At 36.5% G+C, this 27,514-nt stretch overlaps 1 protein-coding gene across 4 annotated transcripts in view; it reads right to left on the bottom strand.

Annotated features, from left to right (window-relative positions):
• Positions 1-1,827: 1,827 nt before the first annotated feature.
• pip5k1bb (phosphatidylinositol-4-phosphate 5-kinase, type I, beta b) overlaps positions 1,828-27,514 on the bottom strand; it is a 48,812-nt gene continuing 23,125 nt past the window's right edge. For all 4 annotated transcript variants that reach the window (XM_053236221.1, XM_053236220.1, XM_053236222.1 and 1 more), the window contains 10 exons: positions 23,605-23,757; positions 22,460-22,756; positions 11,865-12,061; positions 10,950-11,033; positions 9,818-9,866; positions 9,626-9,710; positions 8,324-8,479; positions 6,449-6,569; positions 4,074-4,191; positions 1,828-2,896 (listed from right to left, as the gene is read on the bottom strand). In XM_053236221.1, coding sequence (XP_053092196.1) covers positions 2,894-2,896; positions 4,074-4,191; positions 6,449-6,569; positions 8,324-8,479; positions 9,626-9,710; positions 9,818-9,866; positions 10,950-11,033; positions 11,865-12,061; positions 22,460-22,756; positions 23,605-23,757 — 1,263 coding nt within the window. In that variant the 3' untranslated portion in view covers positions 1,828-2,893. The remainder of the gene's footprint in view (positions 2,897-4,073; positions 4,192-6,448; positions 6,570-8,323; positions 8,480-9,625; positions 9,711-9,817; positions 9,867-10,949; positions 11,034-11,864; positions 12,062-22,459; positions 22,757-23,604; positions 23,758-27,514) is intronic.

Raw genomic sequence — 27,514 nt, 5'->3', positions numbered from 1 at the left:
ATTATCCTCAATTACATTTGGAACCAAGTTTGCCAAATATCATCTGAGTTCAAATGGACCTAATGAGAGAAAATGCGAGATGAAAAAACTATTGTTAACAAAAGCTACTATAGATTCAGTAATAAAGCACAAGAGACATGTTATTATTTCAACAAATCAGCAATGTTTATCCCTTTTATTTTTGTCATGAAAAAAGTCCCCATATTCACCACTTTTGTCAAGCACATGTTGGTAAAGAGCTCAGATATTTCTCAGTTCAGTTTAACTGAAAGTGACATTCAGATTAATTCTTACTACTGACTTTCAGTCTTCTCATTTTGGAGAGACTCATGCTGACACACAGCTGTCTACAGCAGTCTTACCTCTCAGCACATAGTAGTGAATAACTCAAGTTAAATTGTCTTCACTACCATTTGAAACAATGCAGTAGTTTTTAAATAATATAATAGACTCATTTTCCATAGTTTAAATTTGCGGTATTCTGCATTTTAAGTGCCATCACATTCATCCTTGTTGGTATGGTATGCATAAAAATGTGTGCATGCTATAATAAAAAAAAATGCGTGTTATATAAATAGTAGACCACTTTAGCTATTTTGCATGTTAATTTTGAACGATCACATTTTTTTCCTTAAAAAGAAAACCCTCCAAAACCTGACACCCCTCCCCCCAAAAAACCTGCTTAATAAAATAACTAAATAAATTGTATTAAAAAAAAAAAAGCAGATGTTGTTCTCTGAATAAGTAATGTAAAAACAGAAAAATGAGTAAAAATCAATGCTTTTCTATGGGGGATACCTACTTCTATGTGTGAAGCAGTGGCTTCACTAGTACACCCCCTATCTGTGATCTAGGTCTCTGAATTTTTAGACATTATTTTCTGCTTCTCTTTGTATTTATGGATAGTGACTGTAGCTCATGCTCTCAAATTTTCTGTTATTAATAGGCTATTTTTGGTTGATTCTGGTCTGCCTTATAAAGTATAATGGCTTGTATTTGACCCCAAAATCAACCCTTTCAATGTCAGTCAGTGGTGATTCAGTGGTTAAGATTTGGTGCTAACGAATGGAAGGTTGTGAGTTCAAATCCCAGCAAGGCTCTTAACTGCTCAAGTGCAAGTCACTTTGGATAAATGCATACACCAAATGTGAAATATAAATGTCTTTGCAAAGGCATATTTAAAATTTTCACTCTGGGCAAAATCTGGATACTGTATTAATGTCGACAAAGATTTTGTGCTCATTGGAGTTTGCCAGTCAGCAGTTTCTTATGACTGACTTATTTTGTCTCTTCTGATGTGAGGTCTTTTTGTGATTCATTGTGTTTCAGATGTGCTTGGGTAGAATGAGAGACAGGATCTGAAAGCTTAAGAGTTGGCAACCTTGCAACTTATCTGCAACTTACAGTATGCTAAAATACATATTTGTCTCGTTTCCCTGTGCTCTTTGTCATATTTTAACTGCTATATTGTAAAAAAAAAAAATTATTAGAAGATCAGCTAGCAGACTATCCATGCTCTGTATCCCTTCATTTACATTTTAGTTCCCTTTTCTGCAGCTCTATTTTCTTTATGACTGAGCATTTACAAATATTTTTGCATCACAGTACTCCAAAAAAAAAAAGGCATACTCTTCAAGTTTTCATCAGACTCTTCTATCAACATTAGAATCTGGTTAACTGTCATTCCTACTATTTACAATCCCATATAGAGCTTTAAAAATGGAAAATGGCGACTGGTTAAACAGGGCTAGATTTAACACACGATTTAATGATGATGTCACTCAGAAGCAGATTCATGATGCAAGCAAAAATTCACGACCAAACCTGTACAATATACAGTGTTTATTGAAAGCAGTTTCATAAATTATAATCTACAAAGGTGCAATAATGATATTCAAAAGACTATTTTTATACGGATCACTCGTTAAACATTTCTCTGTGTAAAACAGAAGCACACTGTCAAATAATATAAAGCACGTAACAGGATGCTTCAATATGAAATATATCTCCTAACGGAACAGATTCACAGATATGAAACACTCCCCACCCTTCACAAAATATTCTCTGTGGATCTACATTGTATCTATCAAAAGTCCTTCATCTTTGAACATCTACTGCACACAAACTCACACATTTACATGTTTAAACTGAAATATGCCTGACTTTGCGTATAATCCAGGACTGATATAAACTTAGACTTATCATCAAACACCACTCATGGCATGAACATGTAAGTCATTTTTTGGTGTTATAATTATAAAAGGACAAATTTTTTTGTCTTTCAAATTCAGTTGAGAATATCATTCATTTCTCTGACATACTGAGAAAATCCTTCGTATTGTGCATTAAAAGCTAAACATTCAGAATTGAACTACTTTTTAATCTAGTCTACTAGATATCACAGCGATATAAACAAAGGCAATCATCTCTGTATGACACTTTTGCATCTCAAAACCTGATGATGAGTTTTCATTAATCAAGTTGTGAACGATCTGCTGTTTGTGTGTTGCTTGGGTGCAAAAGAGCTAAAAAGCTGCAAACACACAAAAACTGATCTAAACAAAGCAGTCTTTGACCTGTGAGAAGCGTGTTTTTTCCACAATAAGTCACACACACACACTACTTGATGATTGTAGATACTTTGGCCCCAGGCTGCAGACTCAGGCCTACTCGCCTCTTTGCAGCCGTGAAACACCACCTCTCCTGCTATAATGTCATGGCACATATAAAACATCTCATTTCCTTTCCTATCAGCCACATGATAATGGCAGATGTCCAGTCTTTCAACAGCAGCAGTCAGTTCTGAAATTCTGGTGTGTATCCTGGACGAGAAGTGTCCAGAGTGTGTGATGAAAAGTGATGAGGAAGACGATAATGTTCATCACATGTCTCCTTACTGCAATACGGAAACAAAACAAAAGGAAATGGAAAAGAAATTAGTTTATAGTATTGAATTTTGTACTTGTTTCATTTACATTTACAAAAATTCTTCTTAGCTTTATTTGTAATTGATAAAAGGAGACATCTTTTGCATCCAAATATTGCTTTTTAATCTTTGTACTGAAGCCACAATGATAATACATATGGGTGATTCAACAATTGTAATAAATGAATAACTTAAAATTTTAATAAAATCTATAAAGTCTATACCACTAAGTCTGCATGTTTTCTTGTCCCAGCCTACTATAACGTCATTTTACATTGAAATATTATCATTAAAATACTGCAGAAATATTACTAGTTGTACAGTTGTAGTGTCCCACAACATTCACTCAACCCTCTGAATACATTCACCCCTAAGAAATATTTGGACTGTTCCACAAGTCACATGTTCAAGTTGTATCATCCAGATTTTGTGAAGATCATGAGAAGAAGAAAAGTATGCTCTGTCATCTGATCTTTTCCTTTATTTTCAATGGTATTGTGATATTGACTGACCAGGTCACTTTGAACACACAGCCTTGTTACTCAAATTACAGATTCAATAGATTATAGATTATTAATTTAAATAAATCATTAGAATGTCCTTCATGTCCTCAGGTCATTAACACAGACGGAGTTGTGTATTTGCTAATTCTATGCAAAATACTCAACCCTGTTACTTTCAACCCTTTTAGTCATTCAAGAGCAAAATGCAGCTTTTGTCAACAAAGAAAGCTTTATACTGTCTTAGATTCGATGTTGTTTCATTTTTAAGTGTTACAAGTGATAAATTGCAACCCAGTCATGGTATCATACAGCTAATGTAAGTAACAAAAGTTTGTAAGATGAGTGTAGCTGTGAGTCATGCTTGTTTAACTGAGTTTGGCTAATTAGTGTAAATTTGCTTCCATTACTTTTAAGATTTGGGTACCGAACATGTCTTGACTGATGGGTCATGCTTGAATTGAAAGAGTATTTCAGACAATTTGCCATTCACTGAGATATTATATTAATGTGATTAAGTAAGCCAGTTGTAAAAACATAATATCTGGAATCTTAATTCATTCAGAAATGTAACATATTAATGAATTACTTTAACAAAGGATCAGAAAATGTTGCAAACACAGCCGAAGGTCAGAGTTTATACTTACAAAGTAAACGTCCAGCACTGAGCCGTCGTCTCGGTCCATGTCCACTGTGCTTTGCTCAGACGTCAGACAGATGGCGCTATCCTCCATCCTGAAGTTAGAGTACGAGTTGATGGGATATCTGTGTCAGAGACATACACCAGCATGAAATAGAAGCATTCACAATATTTTCATTTGTTTAAATTAGCATTACAAAGAAGGCAGCCAGAATGATGAACATCATAAATGTAGTCCATACTCCAAAAGCAGCAAAATAACCCAAGGTAACATAATTTCAAACAGAAAACAACATCATAAATGGGCTGATGAGTGACATTACACATATTTCTGCCCCAGGAACATACTCAAAAAAAAAAAACCTTCATAATATATCGCATCTTGTTCTTGTTATTGTCTGTGAGCATAACTCTGAAACTTGGTACCAAACATTTCACTACAATGAATATACTGTGTCTATTTGTATATGTGAAATAAAACTTGAAACTTGATGCTTGAAACCTTCTGTTTCCTAGTTTCAGAGGGGTGACAGATTAAAGGAAAAATCTAGAGGCTCAGTTACACTGTAGGGGGCATTAATATATTTTTCTGGCCTGCTTTGGCTCCCATTTGTCCTCTATGAGTGAAGAATCACTCCAAATAATACAAAGTTCTTCTTTGTAATACAAATAATACAAATTTCTATCCTGAAGGGAGTGGTCTCTTCCATGACTCCGCCCCCATGTTTAATGAGGATGAAAATTATGTTAATCATATGTGAGGACCTTCACAGACACCAGATCTCAGTCCAGTTTGACAACTATGGGAGATTGCACTGAAGCTCAACACCTTAATAAGACACTTTGTGCTGTTTTTTTTCCTTAGTCACCTGACCATGTCACCTACTTCAGCTGAGAAATGTGCTTATTCTTTTTATTGCCTGCACCTAGTGACCTCTTTCCTTCTTGGATTTAGAATTGTGCTACTGCAAGAATTTTCATCGAGGCTGTTCATTAACCCAGGTCTGTCCTGGCCCAATTTATTGTTATCCAGAACATAACTACACACCAACACCTCCAGAAATCACAAACTTGACCTGTTGTACTGTACATCATGACTGAACTGATGGTATTTGTGCTGATCTGGATTAATGGATTAATTGAGGTAATCATGATTAATTGTTAGATTCCACAATGTTTAAAAAAAAAAAATCCAGTCAGTAAATGTGACATTTATTCTTAATAATCAAATCACTGTGGAATCTTCTCAATTATTCTCAGGTAAAGGATTTCAAAATGTGTTTTCTCTAGTAATATAGTAGCATTTAGTGGAGTTTGAAATTTTGCTAAAACTTTATACCATAGCACTGTTGAATTCTCAAATCTGATCTGGTCAGAACTTGTTGAGTAATTTTCAGGAGCTTAACAGTATAACTGTTGATATGGTGATACTTTATATAAGATGTTTATTTAACATTTTTGTAAGGAGTCTCCAGTGTCAGCCAAAATGTCTTCCACCAAGGAAAGTCTTCAGGACAATGGACTTTGCACTTTCTGGTTTCTTGCTGTTACAACACACTTCAGAATTTAAGTTTAGTTTTTGTGTCTAAAATTCATCACAAATGTGTACTAAAGTAAACCTGTCTCAAGTCAAAACACACTACTGTGCATATATTTACAGAGCACATACTGACTGCAGTGGCATAATAGCTCTTGATTTATGTTTATTTTTCCGCGTTATACTGGAACGTGTGCTGTTTGAACAAAGAAAAAAGCACTGAAGTCACCTTGTATTCACCTCTGCCTCTGAATGGATCATGCATGCAGATCGACACCATGTTATTATGGTCCAGACTGTCGCCTTGTCCACCAACACAACATAATCCCTTCATTGTATTGTGTTAGTGGACAAGGTGACAGGTTACAAAGGAAGTGTACCTGTTTACCACAACTGCCATACAAGTGCGGTCTTAGTTGCCTTAGTGCTAAATGCTGTCTTTTGTAACATTCTCTTTCACAATATTGTTAGGTCTCTTAGGTTGCTAATGAAATATTCAGGTGGTGTTTTGATACCAAATTCCCTGGGAAACAGGTGCATGGCGAATGATGAAAAGAGCAAAACATGGTGCGTGAACTGAGTGCTACTGAGGAAACACAGTGAACAGAGAACGTCAAGGGGATTAGAGGTTTGTAGTCTAGAGACATGGCTTACTACTCCATCATATGTTAAATATAGGCCTCTTCGAGACAGGCCAGAGGTGATGATTGATGTGGCAGGAGTGGGACGAGGGTGGGAACCCGGCAGGTGTGTGTGTTGGCTCAAGGTATTTCAGTGATATGGCGTGTCTGGATGCTTGCGCAACGCGTGTGTATATAAATGGGTGTATGTTTATAGGGCATTACCGATAGTTTGACCTGCCAGGCAGGTATCTGTCACTGACATACGTAGTAGTGGCCATTGAAGAAGGCTCCCCATAGGTGGTTGTGATCGGGACCAGGTCAGGTCGCTGATAAGAACCAAACACTGGGGAGAAAAAAAGGGAGGGGAAAAGTTAAATTATTTATAATGTTCTATAATTATAATATTGTAATTACGCTGCCAGTCAAAGGTTAATTATTAGCTATAACTGAGCTGAGTAATGTTGACATTTTGTATTATTGGGGAAAAAATATCTAACTGGAAAAGGCTGTTCTGGATCACTCTAATTAGGCACTCATTGCACACAACACACATACATACATACATACATACATACATATATATATATATATATATATATATATATATATATATATATATATATATGTCTTAAAGTTCAACTATCATCAACATCAACTGTCTTGCAGTATTAGAATAACTGTTTCACCAAACAAGAGTACTTGTCTTTAATAAAGCACTCATTTAGAGTCGCACACAATGAATAACTCCTTAAACAGAAAGATTTAGGTATTTGTTGGAACACATGCTTAATGTTTTCCTTATTTAGGAAGTTCTATCTAAACTATGTTGATAACATACAAAAAAATCAAACTACAATAAATAGACAATGTCATGAAATCTCAAAATGTCTAGTCTGAACAGTCCATAATTTACTTTTATAGTTAAAATTCCAACTTTTTTCTGTTTATCTCTATAAAAAATCTATAACAATTAAAAAAAATACTAATTGAGCTTGTTTTCCATATAATTTTTTTTTTCTTTTATATCTTTGAGTCAGCTTGGCTTTATTTTAAGGTTTAATTCTGCTGTTATACTGTATGACCTTTTTAGTCATAAAACTCACTGAGTCATATATTATACAACTGCACCTCATCCACATAAGACTTATGTGAGCAAATTTTTATTAACCTTTCCTCTGAACATGCTCTGGAAGACACTAATGAGTAACACTGCCTGCACCGAGCAACACTACATGCCAACTCTAACATATAGTGTAGGCTGGGCTGAAAGTGCAAAGGTCATATTAAGGGTTGTGGACTTGTGGTTTAAAGTTCTTCTTTCCGGTCTGTTTGCTCATAATTCAGCAGTTTTCTGAATTTTTTTAAAATTACTAAGCTTTAATTTTTTTTTTTTAAATCACTTACACTGTAAACATAATAAATATAATAAAGTATAAATGTAATAAAATCAATCCAAACAAAAGAAAAAACAATCGGTTCTCTTTAAACGCAAGCGTTTCCTGTTCGAAAAATAAATTTCTTTTCCAAATCCAATGCAAATCTTTTCTATTTGTTACAGGAACCGATATGCAATATGTTTTCTTTGATATCCAATCCACCACGTTTTGCTGATATCAACTGGATAGTGATCCTGGGTATTAGACTGGTGCAGTCTCTACCAAGAAAAATGTGAAAATAATTTGTACATATTCTTGAAGTACCATATCAATTAACCCAGTGGTCCTCAAAGTGGGGTCTGTGATTTTTTTTTTGTTACAGTGGTGTCAGTCAGAGTCCACAATGATCAAAGTTATTATATCTATTTGACTGGTTGCTTGAATGGAATGAATTTAATCCAAACCTCCATAACTCAAAATTAAATAGACCTATAAATAATGTCAACTTGTACTTAATGTGATCTATTGTTGGAAAGTTCTATGACTTGAATAAATAATCTGAATATTACAGTACATATTTGAAAAATGTACCCCATATTTGAATAGTTGTTCCTGGCTGCAAAAAAGTTTGAGAAGCCTTGCTTTAACTGATCCCTTTCTGAAGCTGTTGTAATTTACGAGCCCATTAGTGGTATATATTCATGGTGATGGGTTTTCTCACCTTGTCCATCCAGACTGGCAAGACTTCGGGCTGCCACTAGTCTCTCAGCCCTGTCCTCCGTTCTCTCCTCCCTCTGAGGGGACAGCAGCTCCTGAGAGGACGATTTCATCGGGACTATGGAGTTACGCACTCTCTTAGAGGGAGAATACCGGTTTGCTGATAAAAATAGAAAAGGAGTCATGAGGGAAAGAGAATATAAAAGAAATAAAGAGAGAAAAATTTTCATTTTCATTATTAATGCTCCCAAAGTTACCATTCCAAATTAATTTCACAGTATAACAATCCTTCCTCTTAAACAATCCTCTTTTGTCATGTGTTACACAAGTAGATTATGAAATAAAAAATCTGTCCCTAAAGTCTCATATCAAAACAGTGCATGGAAATGAAGCTAATATTAGCATGGATATGAAAATGAAGGTAATAAAGCTCTTTAGAACTGAGCTATATTTAAATATACTGCAGGTCTACACAGAACTATTTAGGAAAGTCTAGCAAAGCTGTGGATGATGTTAAAGTTGTGCCAGTGTGAGTGGAAGTATCACTGTTTAAGAAACAGTACCATGCAAAAGCATTAGGATATGTATGGAAATTCTGTAAAGTGAAGGTTCTTTCAATAATAAAGAAAAAATGTTCTAAAAAAATAAAACCTAAATCAAATCAACACATTTTGTGTGATCAAGCTTTGTCCTTCAATACGAAACAATCAATATGCGCAGTTTTATAAGAAATTGGCTGCTAGGGTTTACTGATATTGCCCTTCTGGTGGAATGTATTTCTCATTTTTCTAAACTTAGGTGTCAGTGTAATGTATGTTATGGCAGATAAACCCAATTTTATCCAAAAACATTTTTTTTTGTCTTTTTTAGCTGTTTATCAGAATTCAGCCACAGCGACATGTGACAAATTTCGGTTTTCAGAACTAAATTTAGAAGTTTAGAAAATGTCAAAATTTCACCATGTGAAGGGTTTTTCCAGGCCACCAGTCATATTCAAAATCCACATTACACTAATAAAAAGTGAAAATGTAAGTATTTTTTGTTTTAACTTCCTTCTGACAACTTTATTCTCTGCAGAAAGACTGAAAGGGTTCACTGCTATTTATATAATTCCAAAACAGAATCATTTGCATGTGTTGTTGACACTTCAGGTGCATATTCATGTAAATTATGAGCAAGTGTAATATTTGAGGAATGTCATAATGCAGTGATGTTATAGTGATGCTATTTTTAAATGTGAATGACACAGCTCTAAAATTGGGCAGGTGCTACAGAAATTCTACAGAAACACTCCCCAGACACTCACTCTGAATTTTCCGGAAGACTCTGGTGCTCATGAATTTGAGAAACCTGTTTGCATAGAAGCTTGGCCTGTGGACAGACACCGTATCCTACAGATATGAAAAGGAGAGAGATTTGATCAGCACGGCTGATTTCATAATACAGCATGAATGAGAATGTTCAAAAAGACAGGCTGATCTGCAATCTATCAACTTACACCATCATAGACAAGCGCTTTCCAAGAGTGCTCCAGCTTCTTGATAAACCTTAGTGGAAAAAGAGCAGAGAGATTTTCTTTTGGCACAGAAAGCGCTTATGTAAAATATTAGAAAAACAAGCACTTCTTTCTGAGCTGCATACACCCATTGGGTAAATACTGAGTCACTGTCACGTAAGGAATAAAACACAATGGGGTGTGCTGTTATAGGAAGATAATCAACAACAGAGTGGTGTGATGTGGCCTGACATGAAACATTTACTGTTACAACTCTGAAGCTGAACATTTTCCAATAACAGCATGTTTTATTAGTGTTTTATTCCTCTCATACCACAGTAACTTAGCAGTTACTATTACAATTTGTTATTATTAAAGAAGAACGCATCATACTTTTTATCCATTTGTAGTTACATCTAATGTAGTGGATGTCCGCTAAACAAGTTCCTGTTATTGCTTCTGTTATATCAGCTATAAACAGCCGTTCCCTCACCAGCTTCCCTTTTTTCTCACTCTCTTTAAGTTAATATGACTCTCCCATGTAAGAGAAAGTAACGTTATGTTTTTGCCTCTGACCTCTGACTGGAGAGTCCTTCCAAAAGTGTTAAATAAATGTCTCCACACAGAAAACTTCACCATATCAACAATTACATGTTTTTTGCTTTTGTATCCACCTTACAAGTCCCTGTGTGAGATGTAGCTATAGAAACCATAATGTATTAGAACAAGCCCATTAATATAGACCTTACAGCTGGAAATATTGTCAGAGCTGCTGTTATGGAAAATTAATCAACACCTACAACAGTGCTGTGGTAGAATGTACTGTAACATAGTACATTATATATCAGTCAACCAATCCAAATCTTCTGAGGACTTGGAATAGAGTAAGTATAGCTATAGGGTACATGTGAGGAACACACTATAATGTTTTACTCATTCCAATGAAAGCCTTGAATATAGCAGTGTGTTGCGATTATTCCTACTGCAGAGGCTTTCACATATTCATTATATTTTCCTACAGGACATACTGTGCTTTTTTTTATTCATTGTAATTTGGTTCAGTGCTGTTTTGGCTGATTTTGGCTGTGAAACAGGCAGACAGTGTTAGAGTGCAGCACAGGACACTGTGTCCTACCTGTATGACTGCAGGATGTCGATTATGCCCAGAAAAATCAGCAGCTTCTCGCCCCTGTTGGTTCTGGCTGGGATGCCTCCCATTCTGCAGAAACAAACAATATATCGATATGTTTTAATTTCTACTGATTATTGTTAAAACACTTAAGGCAAGATACCACAGATGAATAGGGTATTTTTTTTCTAAAACAGTTGATATCTAAATCAAGATTTTCAGACCAAGTGAGTTTCTTAGGCAAATGAGGCCTGATCTAATTAAATATGCACATATTCGCATATTTTATAAACTATATACCTAGTCTTTGGATGATATTAGAATTAAAATGTTCATTTCACCATGAACACAATCGTCAGAGAAAGACATTTACCTGAAAAATGTGTTAGAATGTCATTTATTTATTGTTAGTCAAGAAAATACCATGTGCTGTCATAACAATTGGTTTCTTTATGCCATTTTCAGTGTACAATCTATCAAAAAATCCAACAATTATTAACATTTTGAGAAAGGGATAGGAATGAGCATGTGACATTGTTTGAAATTGTGAGAAAAACAAGTTTAAAAATAAATGTGACTTCATGACTTTCCACTCTAGTAAGAGTGGTTTATGAGGTTTATAAAGGAAACTGTCATACGTCATAATGACACATAACTTAATATTTATAGCAAGATATATGACATGACATGACTGTGGCAAGTGGGCAGAGCTAAACACTTACAAATGTAACTGTGATAGTCTAGGAAATGCCCAGGAAACCTGGTTAATCAAAACTCACTTATAATGGAAAGCTAAGTGCAGTTATGAGAAACACATTTTTGTAGACTGCTTTCCTGAGTGCCTCAGTCTATGATATAAGTAAGTTAAGTTTGGTATATCTGTGTAGTGTCTTTTCAGAGACTTTTACAACAGCAACTCACGTGTCGTCTGTGGTTATGGCCTCCGCCGCCTTGCCACCCCCCTGGATGGACTCCATGGCAGTGGAGTAGAGGACCCTCTGTCCTACAGGACGCCTGCCGTCTCCCCCACTTCCATCTGCATCTCTGTGGTTCTGTGTATCTAGCACGTGTACGCCCAGGAGCAAACTGTAATCCATAATCTTAAAGCTCTCCAACACCTGTACACACATGCGCACACACATATGTTCACCACGATGCCCCTTGACTAATTAATACTAATAAACAACACACAGGACCAGATGTAGGTCTATGATATCAGACCTCATTTGGCAGTAAACACATAAGAATCCACAAAAGTCGCAATACATTAAGCAGCCACTCAATTTTCTGGAAGAAGCAGCCACTCAGTATCCTGGAAGAGGCAGCCACGAGGGGCACTCTGTCATGGCTAAAATAATATGCTGAGGACGTCAAACGTGTGTTTCTCAGCAGTGAGATCAGCATAAACTGAGGGGAGAGAAAAACTAAAACAGCCAGCCAGGAAGGCAAGACATTTCCTAGCTGTACATCTGGGGTCAAACGAGGCCATGCTCACTGTGTACGCACTAAGAGTGCGCTAGGTTTGTTTCTGGATATGAATATCCGGCTCAAAGACACTGAGATACAAAGCATATGACGTCTGTTTATTTGGTCTGAGTTATGTATTAATAAAGAGAACACACTGACCTCCTTCCTGACTAAAGCACTCTCGCTGTAAAGCTTTTCACATTTATAGTTTTATATAATCCTGCTAAGGGAACAAAAATCCATGAAGAGCACAGCTTTGACACAGCTTTATTTTTTTGTCCAATCATTAAATTGTCTGGAACCTTAAGATGTCATATAGGTATGTACAATATATTAAAACTCAAAATCAGTAATAGGGACCAGGAAAAACTCCTTTAGGCACACCATGTTGAAGAAATAGTTATCACGTGTAGGGAAAACCGCAAGGTGCGCCTGCATAAATGACTCAGTGGAGGTAAACTGAGGAAATAAATGAGCAAATAATTACAGTGCACAATCCACCATCACGGAAACACTAGTAATGCAGTTACCTGTGTGACGGGAACATCAACACTGCTGATAGTTCAGGTCTATCTAAAGCAATTACGCTACTATAAAAGATAAAGCAAGTGCAATTATCTGTGGCCCAAAGCTACACCACACCTTAATGCCTCAAGGTTTTACATTTGCATTTACACCCAAAGTGGGTGTAGCCAAAACTCCAAATGTTTTTTTTGCATTAAATATTGAATCCTATCTCCTTGGAAACACTGGAAATCCCCAGAAAAAAAAAGCCAGAGGTAGAAATGCCAGGAATGTCAGCATGTTCTGTGAATTCTGGCTCTAACAGTTCCTCAACCTCAGCTACATCACTCGAGTTCCTAATTTTTGTCAAGTAGAGAATTTTGGAGGACTGCTTTTAATCCTGCTTGTGCAGCTATTTTATTTTTATTTCAAACAGATTTAGTTGGTTCTATTTCCAAAAATCTAAACAAACTAGCCCATTAAACTTCAAACTAAGAAGTTTAATATAAAAGTTTAAGATAGATGAATGAATGCTGCAAATGCATCATGCAGTAATGCCTAACCTAATGTAATAAAACTTTTTTGTTCCCAGTCTTGATGCACACCTCTGTGTTCAACCAGATGCCCTTTGAACCTTTCTGGCAAGCTTCCTAAAAAATAATTAAATACTAATATAACAATTTTTTTATTATAACTAATTAAAAAATACTTAAGAGTGCACCTTTTATTCCTATCTGTATCTGTATTCGTTTAGGACGCATTGTGTGTTCATTTCCAAATAATCTACTCATATCGAGTTACATCCCCAATTGTCAAGACACACTTGTGTACTTATATCTATAACAACGCAAACCCTCTGAGTGGTTACAGTATAGTTCTCTGTACAGTTTATGTGTAACTACATATTAGAGACATAATCTAAAGCAGGACCACCAGTATAAGTGTATTAGATTTTTAAGACACCTCTACCATTAGTGCATGCTGGAGATTTTGTGTAGTCATGCAGCTGTGTGAAAATTTACAAAACCAGCTGTTTTGCAACACTCATTGATTGGTTTCACCAACCGAAGCCACTTCCTATGTTTTCTGTATGTGACGCACTATAGGCAGAGAATGGCTTGTGGCCAGCACCCAATTTAAAAAAATGACCACTTAATTTGGAGTAACAGTGGGTACACACTCTATGTTTTCCACTGCACTACGAATTGAGAAATACTAGATGTAGGATTCTGGTGAACAAGGCTAACATCTGCTTTGCATGGCCTCCTTGTTCCGGTCTTTTGAATAGGCCCATGCTGCTTTGCATTCCGTCCGTGGTGGCCATGAGCCTCCAACGAGGGTGTGTGTCAGGTCTTTATATTAATAATACTTCATTTTATTTGCTAAAGATTAAGGCAAGGATATTTGTACTATTCTACCTAAGGCCATAAATCCAAATCCATTATTGACATTGCCATTAAACAGTGGTCGGTTGCTATGTGGTTACTGTCAATTCAACTCGCAGGTGTAAGAATGAATTAGGCTTTTCGTGCAAAATGTATGCATAAATACACCTGTCAGTTTGCACTTAAAGTCAGATCCAACACAAAAACACCTGTGATGCTGTCACTGCAGCTCAGTAAGATCACATCCTGACTGTTCAAAGATTTTCTCAGCTTTCAGAGCTTGGGTTCCCAAAATGTTCTGGTCAAAGCTTCTGTTTTTTTTTGTTTGTTTGTTTTTGTTTTTTTAATTAAACAATGATTCATTGCGATAAGATCTTTTCTTTATTAATGAATAACACATCATACTTTTTATCCATTTAAGGTTAAATTTAATGTTGTGGAACAGTCGCAAAACAAACTGATTTCTCTTATCACTTAAGTTATAGCAGTTATAAACACTTGTTCCTCTCAACAACCTCTCTTTGTTCACAACAAAAAACACAGCTTGTCATGTCACAGGGAAAACAAAGCCCTCCATCCTGACTTTCCCGTGTCAGAAAACGCACTTTACCTCTAACATAAATGTTAAGTAAACATCACCTCATAGAAAAAAAATGCAGCTTTTCATGTTACAGAGAAATCGCAAACTGCTCTGACCGGAAGATTCTACTGTGTTGGGAAACTGACTGTTACAAAGCATTGACTCTAGACACTCTTTCCATAAATGTTAAATAAACAACCTATAGAACACTTTACTCTATTAATGATTAGACATTTTTATTTGTCAAATAATGTGTTTTTTGTTTTTTATTATTAGACTATGCAGTGTGTCCACCATACCAGTCCCTGTGAATGAGCTGTTACTATAGAAATAATAATGTATTATTGTATTATCCCTTCTTATTCGGTGAGAGAGGGAATAAGCTTAGCATGTTCAGAGATAATCAACAATAAAGTGGCTATTATTCCCCTTATGTCAAAGACACTCTGACAGCAGCAAGCACTCCTGCTAGCCATGCACCATAAAGCATTATTTATATTCTCTATACTTAACACCACACACATACGTACACTACCTAGAAAGTGTGTATGGGAGAACGCAATAGCATGTGTGACACAGTGAGAGAGACTGCATTTATGCTGGAGCATATTGCATGTGACTGATAAATTCATGCATGTTCAGCATCAAGGCTCTATCAAAGACAGTAGATATGTTTAGATGTAGCTTAATTATCAGTAAATAATTTGATTAATAGCTCAATCAACTTAATGTTTACAAAATCAGAGGAGTAAATAGGTTCAAGCCAAACCGAATACATTCTCTATCTGATCACACAAGGTGCAAAATCATTTTAATAATACAATAAATAGAAGAATTGTGTAAAATTCTGTAAAAACACAGTGGCTGTAAAAAAAGAATAATAATAATAATAAATGGTGTAGTGAAAGCCTGAACTAAATTGCTACATGTTACATTTTGACTCATATAATTGTCACTGACAGCTAAGCTAACTTGCTGAATTAATGTTAGCTACTTGTTAAACTCTGACAGGACTCACAGGATTGTCAGTGAAAACAGAGCTAACATGCTGAAACAATGTGAGTTACGTGTTACTCTCTGGCAGGCATTTTAAGGTTGTCAGTGAAAACCAAGCTAACATGCTAAATGAATGTTAGTCACTGGTTAAACACTGACAGGACTCACAGGATTATCAGTGAAAACAGAGCTAACATGCTGAAACAACATGAGTTACATGTTACTCTCTGACAGGCATTTTAAGGTTGTCACTGAAAACCAAGCTAACATGCTAAACGAGTGTTAGTCACTGGTTATACTCTGACAGGACTCATGTAAATGTCACTGCAAACTCAGCTAACATGCTAAATGAATGTTAGCCACTGGTTAAACTCTAACAGGACTCATGTAATTGTCACTGAAAACCAGCTAACATGCTAAACGAATGTTAGCCACTGGTTAAACTCTAACAGGACTCATGTAATTGTCACTGAAAACCAGCTAACATGTTAAATGAATGTTAGCCACTGGTTAAAACTCTGACAGGACTCATGTAATTGTCACTGAAAACCAGCTAACATGCTAAACAAATGTTAGCCACTGGTTAAACTCTAACAGGACTCATGTAATTGTCACTGAAAACCAGCTAACATGTTAAATGAATGTTAGCCACTTGTTACAGTCTGACAGGATTCACATGACTGTCAATGGAAATTGACCTAACATGCTGAACCAACATGAGTTACTGTGTGTTTTCTTCCCAGAGTTCTGTATTCAGGCAGTCACTGAGTGGAATAGTTGTATCTCAAATTCCTAACAATTACTTGTTACACTCTGACAGGAATTATACAGATGTCATTGAAAACTGAGCTAACACACTATAGTAATGTTATCTACTTGTGAAACTCTGACAGGACTCGTGAAATTGTCAGTGAAAACTTGGCTAGTAAGCCATACTAATGTTATTTACTTATTCCATGTTATATACTTATTATTGTCTGATTCACATGATTATCACTAAAAACTAAGCTAACATGCTAAACCTATGTTATAGCTACTAGTCACATTCTCACACGACTGAAACACGACTTGTCACTGAAAACCAAGCTAAGATGCTGAACTAACATTAGCTACTTGTGATATAGTTTCTGCCTTAGACACTCCAGCCACAAAGAGCATCTGATATTTTTTTGTACACTTTTCTAGCCACAAGCTTCAGAATGTTAAAGGCTACAATCTGTTGGCTCTTAGCACTTCTGTGTGCTGGTTTCCAGTAGGAAAACATACTTTTGAACACTGGGACACAATGACTGTTCCATACAAAGGTAAGGAATGAAAAAGTAATTAAAATGTTTTGCTTGAAGGAGTTGGTGTGTGTGTAAACAAAGTAACCTTGCATGTTTGCTTACAGTGTATGGGAATACATCAGTGACTGGTTATCTGCTATGTAAATCATATTTCCTCTTTCTGTGAAGCAGACGGTACTTGGTTGTACTAGATAGTAATACAAGAAGCCTGGATTACTACTACTTGTTATATGTTGACAGCACTCACATGGTTGTCATTAAAACTAAGCTAACATGTTACTAATGTTAACTACTTGTTACACAATGGCAGGACTCAAATGATTGTCATTGCCATTGTAACACTGACAATAAATAATGTTTCTCTTCATATGCACATACGTTTAGCTCAGATTACAAATAGCATGCATGTAAAAAGAGAATTTCCACCAAGTTTAGGGTACATACAGCAAAAACAGTTCATTCAGAAACTACTTTCACAATGCATTCATTTTGTTTAAAAAAAAATGGATGTGGCAGTGAAGCTTTCTGGGAGTAGGAGTGTGACATGCTTACTCAGGGACCCAGCATGATTTCTGCTTAGAGCACACTTCTGCAACACATCACCTCACAGCTCACAGGAAAGCATAACAATGAGAACTAGAGAGTGTGTGACCTTCCAGTGCTTACACAAGAACGATTCTTGGCTGAAAGTTCCTGAAAGCAACACAGTTCCTCTTAACTGCCACACCAAGTGTTGTGATAATCATGCTGTTACAGTACTGTGAAAAAGAGATGTATAGCACCATGGGAAACATGGCTGTGGGCTGTAACGATTATCTGTTTGTATGAATATTTGGGTGTTAACACTGGGGCTAAGAATGTTTATTGTGTGTATGATTTACAATGCCATGTTTTTCAGCTGTAAAATATGATAGCAAGCGACATACTGTTAGCAAGTCCTCATCTAGAGGGAAATCAATGGAAATCATAAGAAATCATTCAGTTATTCATCTCAAAGCATGTTATTCAGTAACAGTACAGAATAAAACACAACAAGGCATGCAGTAATAGTAAAATAACCAATGACAGGGTGGTGTAATCCATTAGTTGGACTGACTATTGATAATTGATAATTGCTGAATAATTTCCAACAACAGCATGTCCAAAATGTCCTCTTTCTCTAATTTCCCCTTGGGATCAATAAAGTGTTATTTTATACCACAGGAATCTGCCAGCAATTATATTTTTATTAATTAAAGAATGACTAGTACCTTTTATCAGTTTACAGTTACATTTAATGTTGTGGAAAGTCCATGAGACAAGTTAGTTTCTTTTAGCGCTTATGTTATAGCAGCTATTAAGCAGTCATTCCCATACCACTCCCTCTTTCTTTCTCTTGATGTCAATAAGACAAAAAAATGCAGCTTGTCATGTTACAGAGAAATCGCAAACTCCTCTGACCCGAACATTCTACTGTGTTGGGAAACTGAGTGTTACAAAGCATTGACTCTAGACACTCCTTTCATAAATGTTAAATAAACAACTCCTTATAGAACGTTTTACCCTATCAATGTTTATACATTTTTATTCATCAAATAATGTGTTTTTTCATTTATTCCTAGGCTTATATTATGTGATTGTCTGTCATACAAGTCCCTGTGAATAAGCTGTTACTATAGAAACAATAAAGTATTAGAATGGGTACATTATAATAAATCTGTGTTTTTCATTGCAGCTGGAATTACAGTCACCTTGAGCCTAACCCCTCTTTCATCACATATTCACAAGAACAAGTGCCCACATTCGTTGAGACCATGGAAGTTATGCTTCTCCTCCTTGTGACTCGCATTAGTGCTGATCCTGTTAGCGCCTTCCTGGCCAGGCAGGACAGACAGAGAGCAAAAAAAAAAATTGTTTTACCAAGAAAAGTGAAATACTGGGGGCTTCAGAGAAACTGATCATTATAGGTGGAACTTGCAGAGACTAACAGGACAGGCATGGTCCATTATGCCTTCAGAAAGGAAATGCTTTAAAACCTGTTTTTTGGTAAATAAACAAGAGGTGGAGGACTTTTCTGGACCATGGCCACAACTTCATGAAAAGCAGATTCACAAATCAGCCAAAGAAAAATGATCACCCAAAACAGTTGCTTTGTTACACAAAATGATGCCACATATTGAGGCAATTCAATCAGTTACGCGATTATATTGTGAAATCCTGCAGTATTAGAAGTCACTTCATTAGGCTTTATAAAGCACTATAATGAGTCAGATAACAAGTCTGACAAACTGCTTGTCATATTATCCAAGGAGTCACACAGTTTATTATTTGGTTAAAGCATATTCAGTATCTATTATGAATTATTCAGTACCTACAGCAAAACTAATAGGAAAAGGTTATGCAAGAGAAAAATGTAAGTCTGGACCTCCAGTCCTCAGTGTTTAGCAGGTTAAGGTCATAAAATTGTGAATGGTTTTGAAAGGATTAACAAGAAAACATTCAATTACTCATTAAACTGATTTAAGGCATATTGATAAATTAAAATTTTTTTTGATATAAGAAAATCAGGAAATATTAGTGAAGCAAATTGTTTCCCTTTGTATTATTCAAGTTCAGTGAGGTACAAAGTAAATATATATATACACACACACACACATATATATATATATATATATATATATATATATATATATATATATATATATATATATAATAACTGTAATAACTGTCAAATTATCAGCTCAGTCCACATGTATGAAGGGCAAAATAAACACGTCAACAAACCAAACTAGTATCTAAAAAGCATTTGTGTGAATTGAAAAAGTGGGAACGGTCATCACAAGGGTCAAAGGCCAAAGGTTCATAAATATAACACCAATAAAGCAATTACCCAGCCCCAAACAGAAAATATTGCTCTATCTCTAAGCGTTGTTTTGGCTATGTTATCTAATGGAAAAAATTGCATCATGTATGACGTCAAAGGTCTGAAGGTCTAAAATAGAAAGGAATGTAACAGTGAAGAATTTTCAAGCACTGCCTTTGCTGTTTTGGATGCCTTGTTTTGGCCATGATCAGAACATTCCCTAATCAGATAATTAAGGAACATGGACTGTCATCATGTCCCGAACCCTATCTCTCCTAAGTGAACAAATAGTTCCGCTCCTCAGCCCACTCAGAATCTGCCAATAAGCCTCAGTGACTTTCAGAAGAGGTCTATATGAATCATTTATCTTATCACTACAAGATCTCAGCTTTGGGGTACAGCTGCTTTTGAAAATGTTAAGTTTTACAAATCCAAGCCAGTTTTTTCTTGACTCTATGCTGCAATATGTTGCACATTAACCAACTAATGTGCATGAAACTATTTTCGTTTTAATATACCGGCAGGGCAGACACCATCTTACTGCCTCAAGGAAATAAAAAGGGAGTGACATTGTTCTTGGAAATAAGTATCACGCATATGGATGACAAACAAACTTTTGAATCAGAAGTTTCTCATTCAGTGTTTGGGACAAATACATTTCATTTTACAAACAGATATTCTTCTGCTTCCTTTCACTTTCATTTACTTCTCTACAGCTGTTTAAACAAAAGCAGATTATTCACCATGATATGTCACCTCATGGAGACACTGATGTAACACTGATGACTTTCATTCTACCAAGCTTTAAAGTGCCTCTAAACATGTCATTTTTAAGGCAAACAATTTAGATAGATTGAACAATTGTTTATTATGTTTTGTAATATACAATAAACTAAATTTAAATGACCTATAAATAGCTATACACTACACTTTACCTTCACTAAATATGCCAAGACCTATGAATATACATAAATATATTCTTTGAAAACAACCCATGTCCTCCTGCCATCAATAATGGCTAATCAGCTAGTTCAGCTCACATTTGTTACAGGTGTACATGACAGAAATTTCACTATAAGTCAATTTGAGTTATCATATTCTTGCTGATTTATATAACAGTAGCCAACATTGTCAAAAAATATCAGAACAGCCAAGATTTAGCTCATTAGCCAGGCTAATCAAACGCTAGCAAACTAGCTCAGAGTAGCATTTTAGCATTTATCTTGACTTGCATTTTCTGTCAAAGTCTAACACAAAAATTACTAAATCGTTACTTTGATATAATTTTGGTATATTAAATATATTTTTAAATCATTAACAATAGCTATGGTAAACTTAAATAGCTAGCTTTGCATGCTAGGTCTGCAGCTAAAAGTTAGGCCTCTCCTCTAATCATGGTTGAAAACTGTGGATTTTGTCATAAATGGTCCCTGAATTTGTTTCTCAGAAATACTAAGAAAATCTCTATATTTTAAATAGAGCAATGTGAATTTAATACAGTGATCGTCTATCCAGTATCATTATGTATGCAGAAAAAACAGGTTAACTGTGTTATTCTATATGAGACAGTCCATAAATCCAAGTTTATTAAAGGCATTACCACTAAATAGAGACGAGTTAGTATGTAGTTGCTGTCAATTAAACTTGTGAGAGATGTAAGAGACTGAAATAGGCTTTTAGTGAAACCAACACATAAATACACCTGCTAGCAAGCACTCAGAGACTGTGAATCTGTCACAGGTTAAAAATTGACCAAATAAATACAGTTTTCAGTTAAAAATATTGGCCTAAGGCGCTTTTTGTAAACACAATCTGGGCAGTCTGCCATTAAAGAGTTATTACATACCAAGTAAAAATAAAATCCTCATTGTTTTCACACCTGGAACAAGGAAAGACGATGAGACTAAACATTATCTTCAAGATCTACCTCCCTAAAAAGTTCATCGGAAAAACTAAAGTTACACAACATTTTTTCAGATCTGGGTTTCTAGGTCAGATTTGCCTCTTACCACACGGTAACAAAAGCTAATAAAATAAGAAGCTGCACCCTGCATCAGCATTATTATTATGAAATACATTACACATGCAAGTCAGCACATAATCATTATATAAGCCTTAATATGGGGTCTGAACTTAAGATTGTAACTACCTTTGGAAGAGGACACACAGCATTTGGTTCAACTCCTGTTGAACACAATCAGTAGCAATAACAGTGATTAGTGACTGACACTGGATTTCATTTAATCGACGCCTAACCTTTATGACAGAATTCCAAGTTCCGCGTAACCCCTCACTGAATCAGTGCCTAATTTTCATGATTATGATTCTGAAAAGACCAATAACCTGCTTGAAGAAGGCTGATTCTACCAGGGTGGTTCTACTAGTCCTGGTGATACTGTATCTCCTACAAACTGAAACTAGGTTCTGTTGTAAACAGAGTAGTAGTGAGAACTTACCCGACAGTCACGCTGAAGGGTCTTCATCAAAGCGTTATAGGTCTCTGTGTCAAAGTACAGGCCTTCATGCATGTCCTGAAAGTCCAGATCTTTGTAAGTGGGACAGGACTTCTCACGTTCTTTCCGAGAGGCCCGCCTCTTGTACGTGGAACCTTTGAGGTCATATTTGTAGTGCATTTTTAACGAGCGGGGTAAGACATTGTTCATAACCACCACGCGGATGTTCATTCCACCCGACTGCATGCAGTAGAGACCATAGAACTTTGGCAAGAGTGTCCTGGGGTTCTGGTTGAGGTTCTGCGCAAATAGAGGAACATAAGAAAGAGAATCAGATTGTGTATGGTTAATGAAATCGTGGTTAATTTGGATCAGCTGACAAACTCAAAACAAGTTCATGTCCAAAACAAGTCCAAATGCAATAATTTCACATATTAAGTACATATTAAATAAGAGCCTAGTTTCCCATTAGTATGATAAAGTTAAGACTGAGTGTTCAGTGTAATGCTTGCTCGACCATTTAAGTACAGAATAAACAGGGTGTGCTGTTATAGGAAAGTAATCATAGGTGGGGTGGTATTTTACATTACATTACATTATAGTATTCATGATGTAGCCTGATGCCAAGCAGAATTACTGTTACCACCATGAAGTTGATTATTTCCCAATATCAGTATGTCCAGTTGATCACAATTTTCATTTATTAATGAATGACAAATTATATGTTTAACCATTTATAGTCACATGTAATTTAGCAAGGATGCAGATGCATGCACATGCTGTAGCTTCTTCCTGCCTTAACCACTGTGAGTAGTTCCTTTACTAGTGAGGTAAATGACAAAATCATAACACAATATATACAGTTTGCACATAGATTACTCAAACATTGTGTTTGCAAGTCAAAAGAATGCATTGCACAGAACATTCCCTTAAAAAACAATGGAGTTATATTTCTAAAAGGGGTCCAATCTTGTGGTTGTGATGAACTCACTGTCCTCCACAAGCCCCAGTGTTGTTTTGTCGGAGGCATGTCCTTACAGCGTTCACTCACCGAGCCCTTATTAGGAGCTGAGAGGGGAAGAGGAAAGCAGGGAAACCTGTGTGGAGTGAAGGAATGAGTAGAGCTCTGAGAAATGACTGGGACTCACCATGTAATAGCCTGGCAGCAGTTTCTGCAGAAACTCAGCCTCCTTGTGTTGCAAGGTTTTGATGATGAACTCATCATCGCTGGTCAGGTAGAAGAGCGAGCCACTGGCCCCGGGGTTGGACAGCTCGATCAGGGGCTCCTTGCAGATCGAGTACTGTATGAGAGGAAGGGAATATGCAGTCACATTCATATTGTATCAAAACCTGCTCTGTGCCATGTCCCATTCAAGCCTCAAGCACGACTTGACTGGACACACCAACCCTCAAGATACATTATATGGCCAAAATGGGAATGGTGCCCCAGGCCTCTTCAACCAACATCAATGCACTTGTGGCTGAATGGGCAAATCCCCACAGTCACATTCCAAAATCTAGTGGAAAGCCTTCCCAGAAAATGGAGGTAATTAGAATTTAACAATGGACTCTCACAAAGCAGCTTTACAGAAATATATAAAGTCCGGATATAAATTTTAAATGTATAAATTTATCCCTAATGAGCAAGCCAGAGGCGACGATGGCAAGGAAAACCCCCCTGAGACGATATGAGGAAGAAACATTGATAGGAACCACTCAAAAGGGAACCCATCCTCATCTGGGTGACACTGAATAGTGTGATTGTAAATAATTTCACTTCTATAACTGTATAATATATAGTCACAAAGTGCAATCGTGTAACCAGGAACTTATGAGCTTACGAGCAACTTATGACTATGAGCATCAGAGTCATTTCTGAATTCATTATAGTATTCAGTAACAGCAATTACAGTAATATTCATTAACAGCAAAGAGGGACTAAATCTGGAATGGGATGTTCAAAAAGCACATATGAGTGTGATGGTCATGTGTTCACAAGCTTTCGGCCATATAGTGTACAAGGAAGATATGGATAAATCCTCTGATTGTTACACCTCTATTATTCCTCTCTACAAATCACTTCCGTGAGTTGCTTTGGATAAGGAAGTCGGCTAAATGCTATAAATGTAAATACTGTAACCTTTCAAATTTAAGACAACAAAACCAGGAAGTCCAGACAAAGAGAAGACAGACAGAATATCGCATTTCAAATATCTCATCTCGCTATGTGTAACAACAAACCTGTCAAACCTCACCCACTTGGAAACAGGTGACAAAACCACAAGTTTTGGGACATAATGTGGGTTTTATATGGGTTACAGACAGGCAGACATCTACATTTCAATCCTCAATCACACAGTATTGCAAACACAGGCTCATTTGACTAGGTCACTGAAAGGTCAGTTTGTGTGATGGGAGCTGAAAGTCAAATGTTTAAGTAAAGATTGTATAATGGAATTATTGAATGAGATTTTTGTTTTGTGCCATTTTGTGGGGTGTTGTGCTGTGTGGTGTTGTTTTGTGTGGTGTTGTGTCGAGATGGTAGAGAGCACCGCACAAAAGCATGATGTTGTGATGAGGAGAATGAAAAACTGAACCAACTCCAGAACACTGCCACCCATAAACACAATGTCTGGTTAATGAAACTCCTGAACAAACTTTATACCACAATCTCCATGCACATACACACACACACACAGACAGAGAGAGAGAGAGAGAGAGAGAGAGAGAGAGAGAGAGAGAGAGAGAAACACATGCACAGTGTCTGGTTAATGAAAATGAGCAGTGAGGTTATGCCTGGAGCACAAACACAAAGACATTTGCATTTGGACCTGCTGCAAGTCAATGTATGTGTGTATGTGTGTGTGTGTGTGTGTGTGTGTGTGTGCGTGCGTGTGTGTGTGTGCACGTGTGTGTGCACGCTTAAAGGAATATTCTGGTGCTTTTCAATCTAATCTCTCATGGACAACAATTAACAATTTTAACAGTTTTTCTGTACTGTTAACCTGCTTACTGAAAAGAACTGAAAACCTGCTTACTCTAAACGTATAAAGAAAGTCTAAGGGCAGTTATTGAGGGAGTCAATAAACAAGTTGATCTCAAATGTGTATTTTTTAGAATGCTTTCATAAATTGTTCAGTCCACGATATCCGTGAATCAAATCTGTAACTTTCCTAGGAGTGAATGTGACCAAAAAAGCACCACCCAGAGTGTATTTTGTGCAGATATTGAAAGAAATTGACCCTCATGGTGGTAGCTCAGTGGTTAAAACACTGGACTGATCGGGAGGCCCTGAGTTCAAATCCCAGTACTGTCCAAGCCCTGCTGCCACTGCTGGGCCCTTGAGCAAGGCCCTTAACCCTCAACTGCTCAGTTGTATAAATGTAAGTCGCTCTGGATAAATGTGTCTGCCAAATGCTGTTAATGTATCGTAATGCACACACTGTAACAAGAACAACCCTTTTTTCTAGTATTTAGCTAGTATCAAGTAACTAACAAGCCTAGCTTACTATCTAGATTAATCATTATCAGTAATAAACATGAAATAAAGATTGGTTTAACTAAGTGATGAGGAGGTTGTTTGCATTATATTCGACGTCACATCCTGTACTAGTGATGCCCATAAAACAGCCATTGTTTTAATTATATTGCAGCAAAAAAATCTCAGTAATGAAATATTTTTATTCAACATTTTGCAAATCTCCTTATAAGCACTTAGTAACCAGACTCATTTTTTCACTTTGTTGTCCATTTTTCGAGCTTAACCCCCCCAAAAGAAATTCTGAAAAGTTTTGAAGAGCCTTAAGAGTTTAAACTTTTGCCCCAACAACTGCCCTTTGAATTTGAATTACAAGTGAGTTTCAAGTAAACAGGTTTTCCGTTCTTTTCTCAGTATGCATCAAACTGTGAGCCAGGACATCATGTTCTCTTCACCGTAAATGCATATAAAGTTGACATAGTAGGAGAATCAATATAGCATGCTGCATCCTTTTCTTTATTAATGTTTTGTCCTTCTCTTTCACACTTAGTTCTTTCCTCCTCTTGTTACTTCACCTCTGTGCCCCCTCATTTTCTGTCTATCCACTCAAATGCATTGTAAATTTCTATAAACAAATGCATAAAGATGGAAAAACGCTATGAATGATGACAGGGTGAAAATGTTAACGCATCCAGGAATTTTAATGTCCTGTCTCTAGGCCTCAGTGGACGCTCTGTTCACAGAATGTCCGCGTCTTACTGATATAATCATTATTACATAACACTGACAACCAGAGGCCCAAAGTGACCTCTTTCCATTATGGCACATAAAGAGAGGTAAAGAAGTGTAGGTTTGTGACTACACTTCATTAAAGATGAGATGAAGGAAGCGTGAAACGATGAATGACATGCTTTTGAGAGCCTCTTCTGTGCCCTGAGGCTAATTACTGCCTGATTATACTCCACTGAGCAAGCAAGACGATCACCAAATTAACGTTAGTGCTCTGTCAAGCACACACACACACACACACACACAAACAGGTACACACCTACATATTTGCACACTGACATGAGCACTTACACGCATGCACATACACACCCACATAGTTTGCACGTTCGTGTCTGTGTGTATAGAGCATACACACCTAAAAGAAGATTCTCGATAACTCATACATACACAAATGCAGTGCCTTGAAACTGAAATGCCAACACTACCAGCAGGGTTACTGCAGAGGCACTGCAGATGCTGAAATCCCATCTGGACCAGTGCACAGCTTCATCAACCACAGTTCACTGTACTAAATAAACTTCTAAAACACACTGACCAAATCAATGAGCAGTGTGAACGAAGTCCTGATGCGCTACATAATCAGGAAAAAAACTGGTCATTAGTCATTATTTCATAATCCCTTAGTAAGCAGGCTGCCCGTTAAGAGCCTTAACCGAGATAGGTTAAGAGGTTAAGAGCCTTAACCTGAGGGATAACCGGTAGCAAGAGGCTTTATTATAGTTAATCATTAGCCAGACACCTAGTTTAGGCCTGTAATAAGGTACTGTTCATCCTCCAATATAACAAATTGT

Source organism: Pangasianodon hypophthalmus, chromosome 8 (genome assembly GCF_027358585.1).
Source record: "Pangasianodon hypophthalmus isolate fPanHyp1 chromosome 8, fPanHyp1.pri, whole genome shotgun sequence".
Taxonomy (NCBI): domain Eukaryota; kingdom Metazoa; phylum Chordata; class Actinopteri; order Siluriformes; family Pangasiidae; genus Pangasianodon; species Pangasianodon hypophthalmus.
Note: the sequence above shows the minus strand (reverse complement) of the source record. Positions and strands in the feature narration are given on the sequence as shown.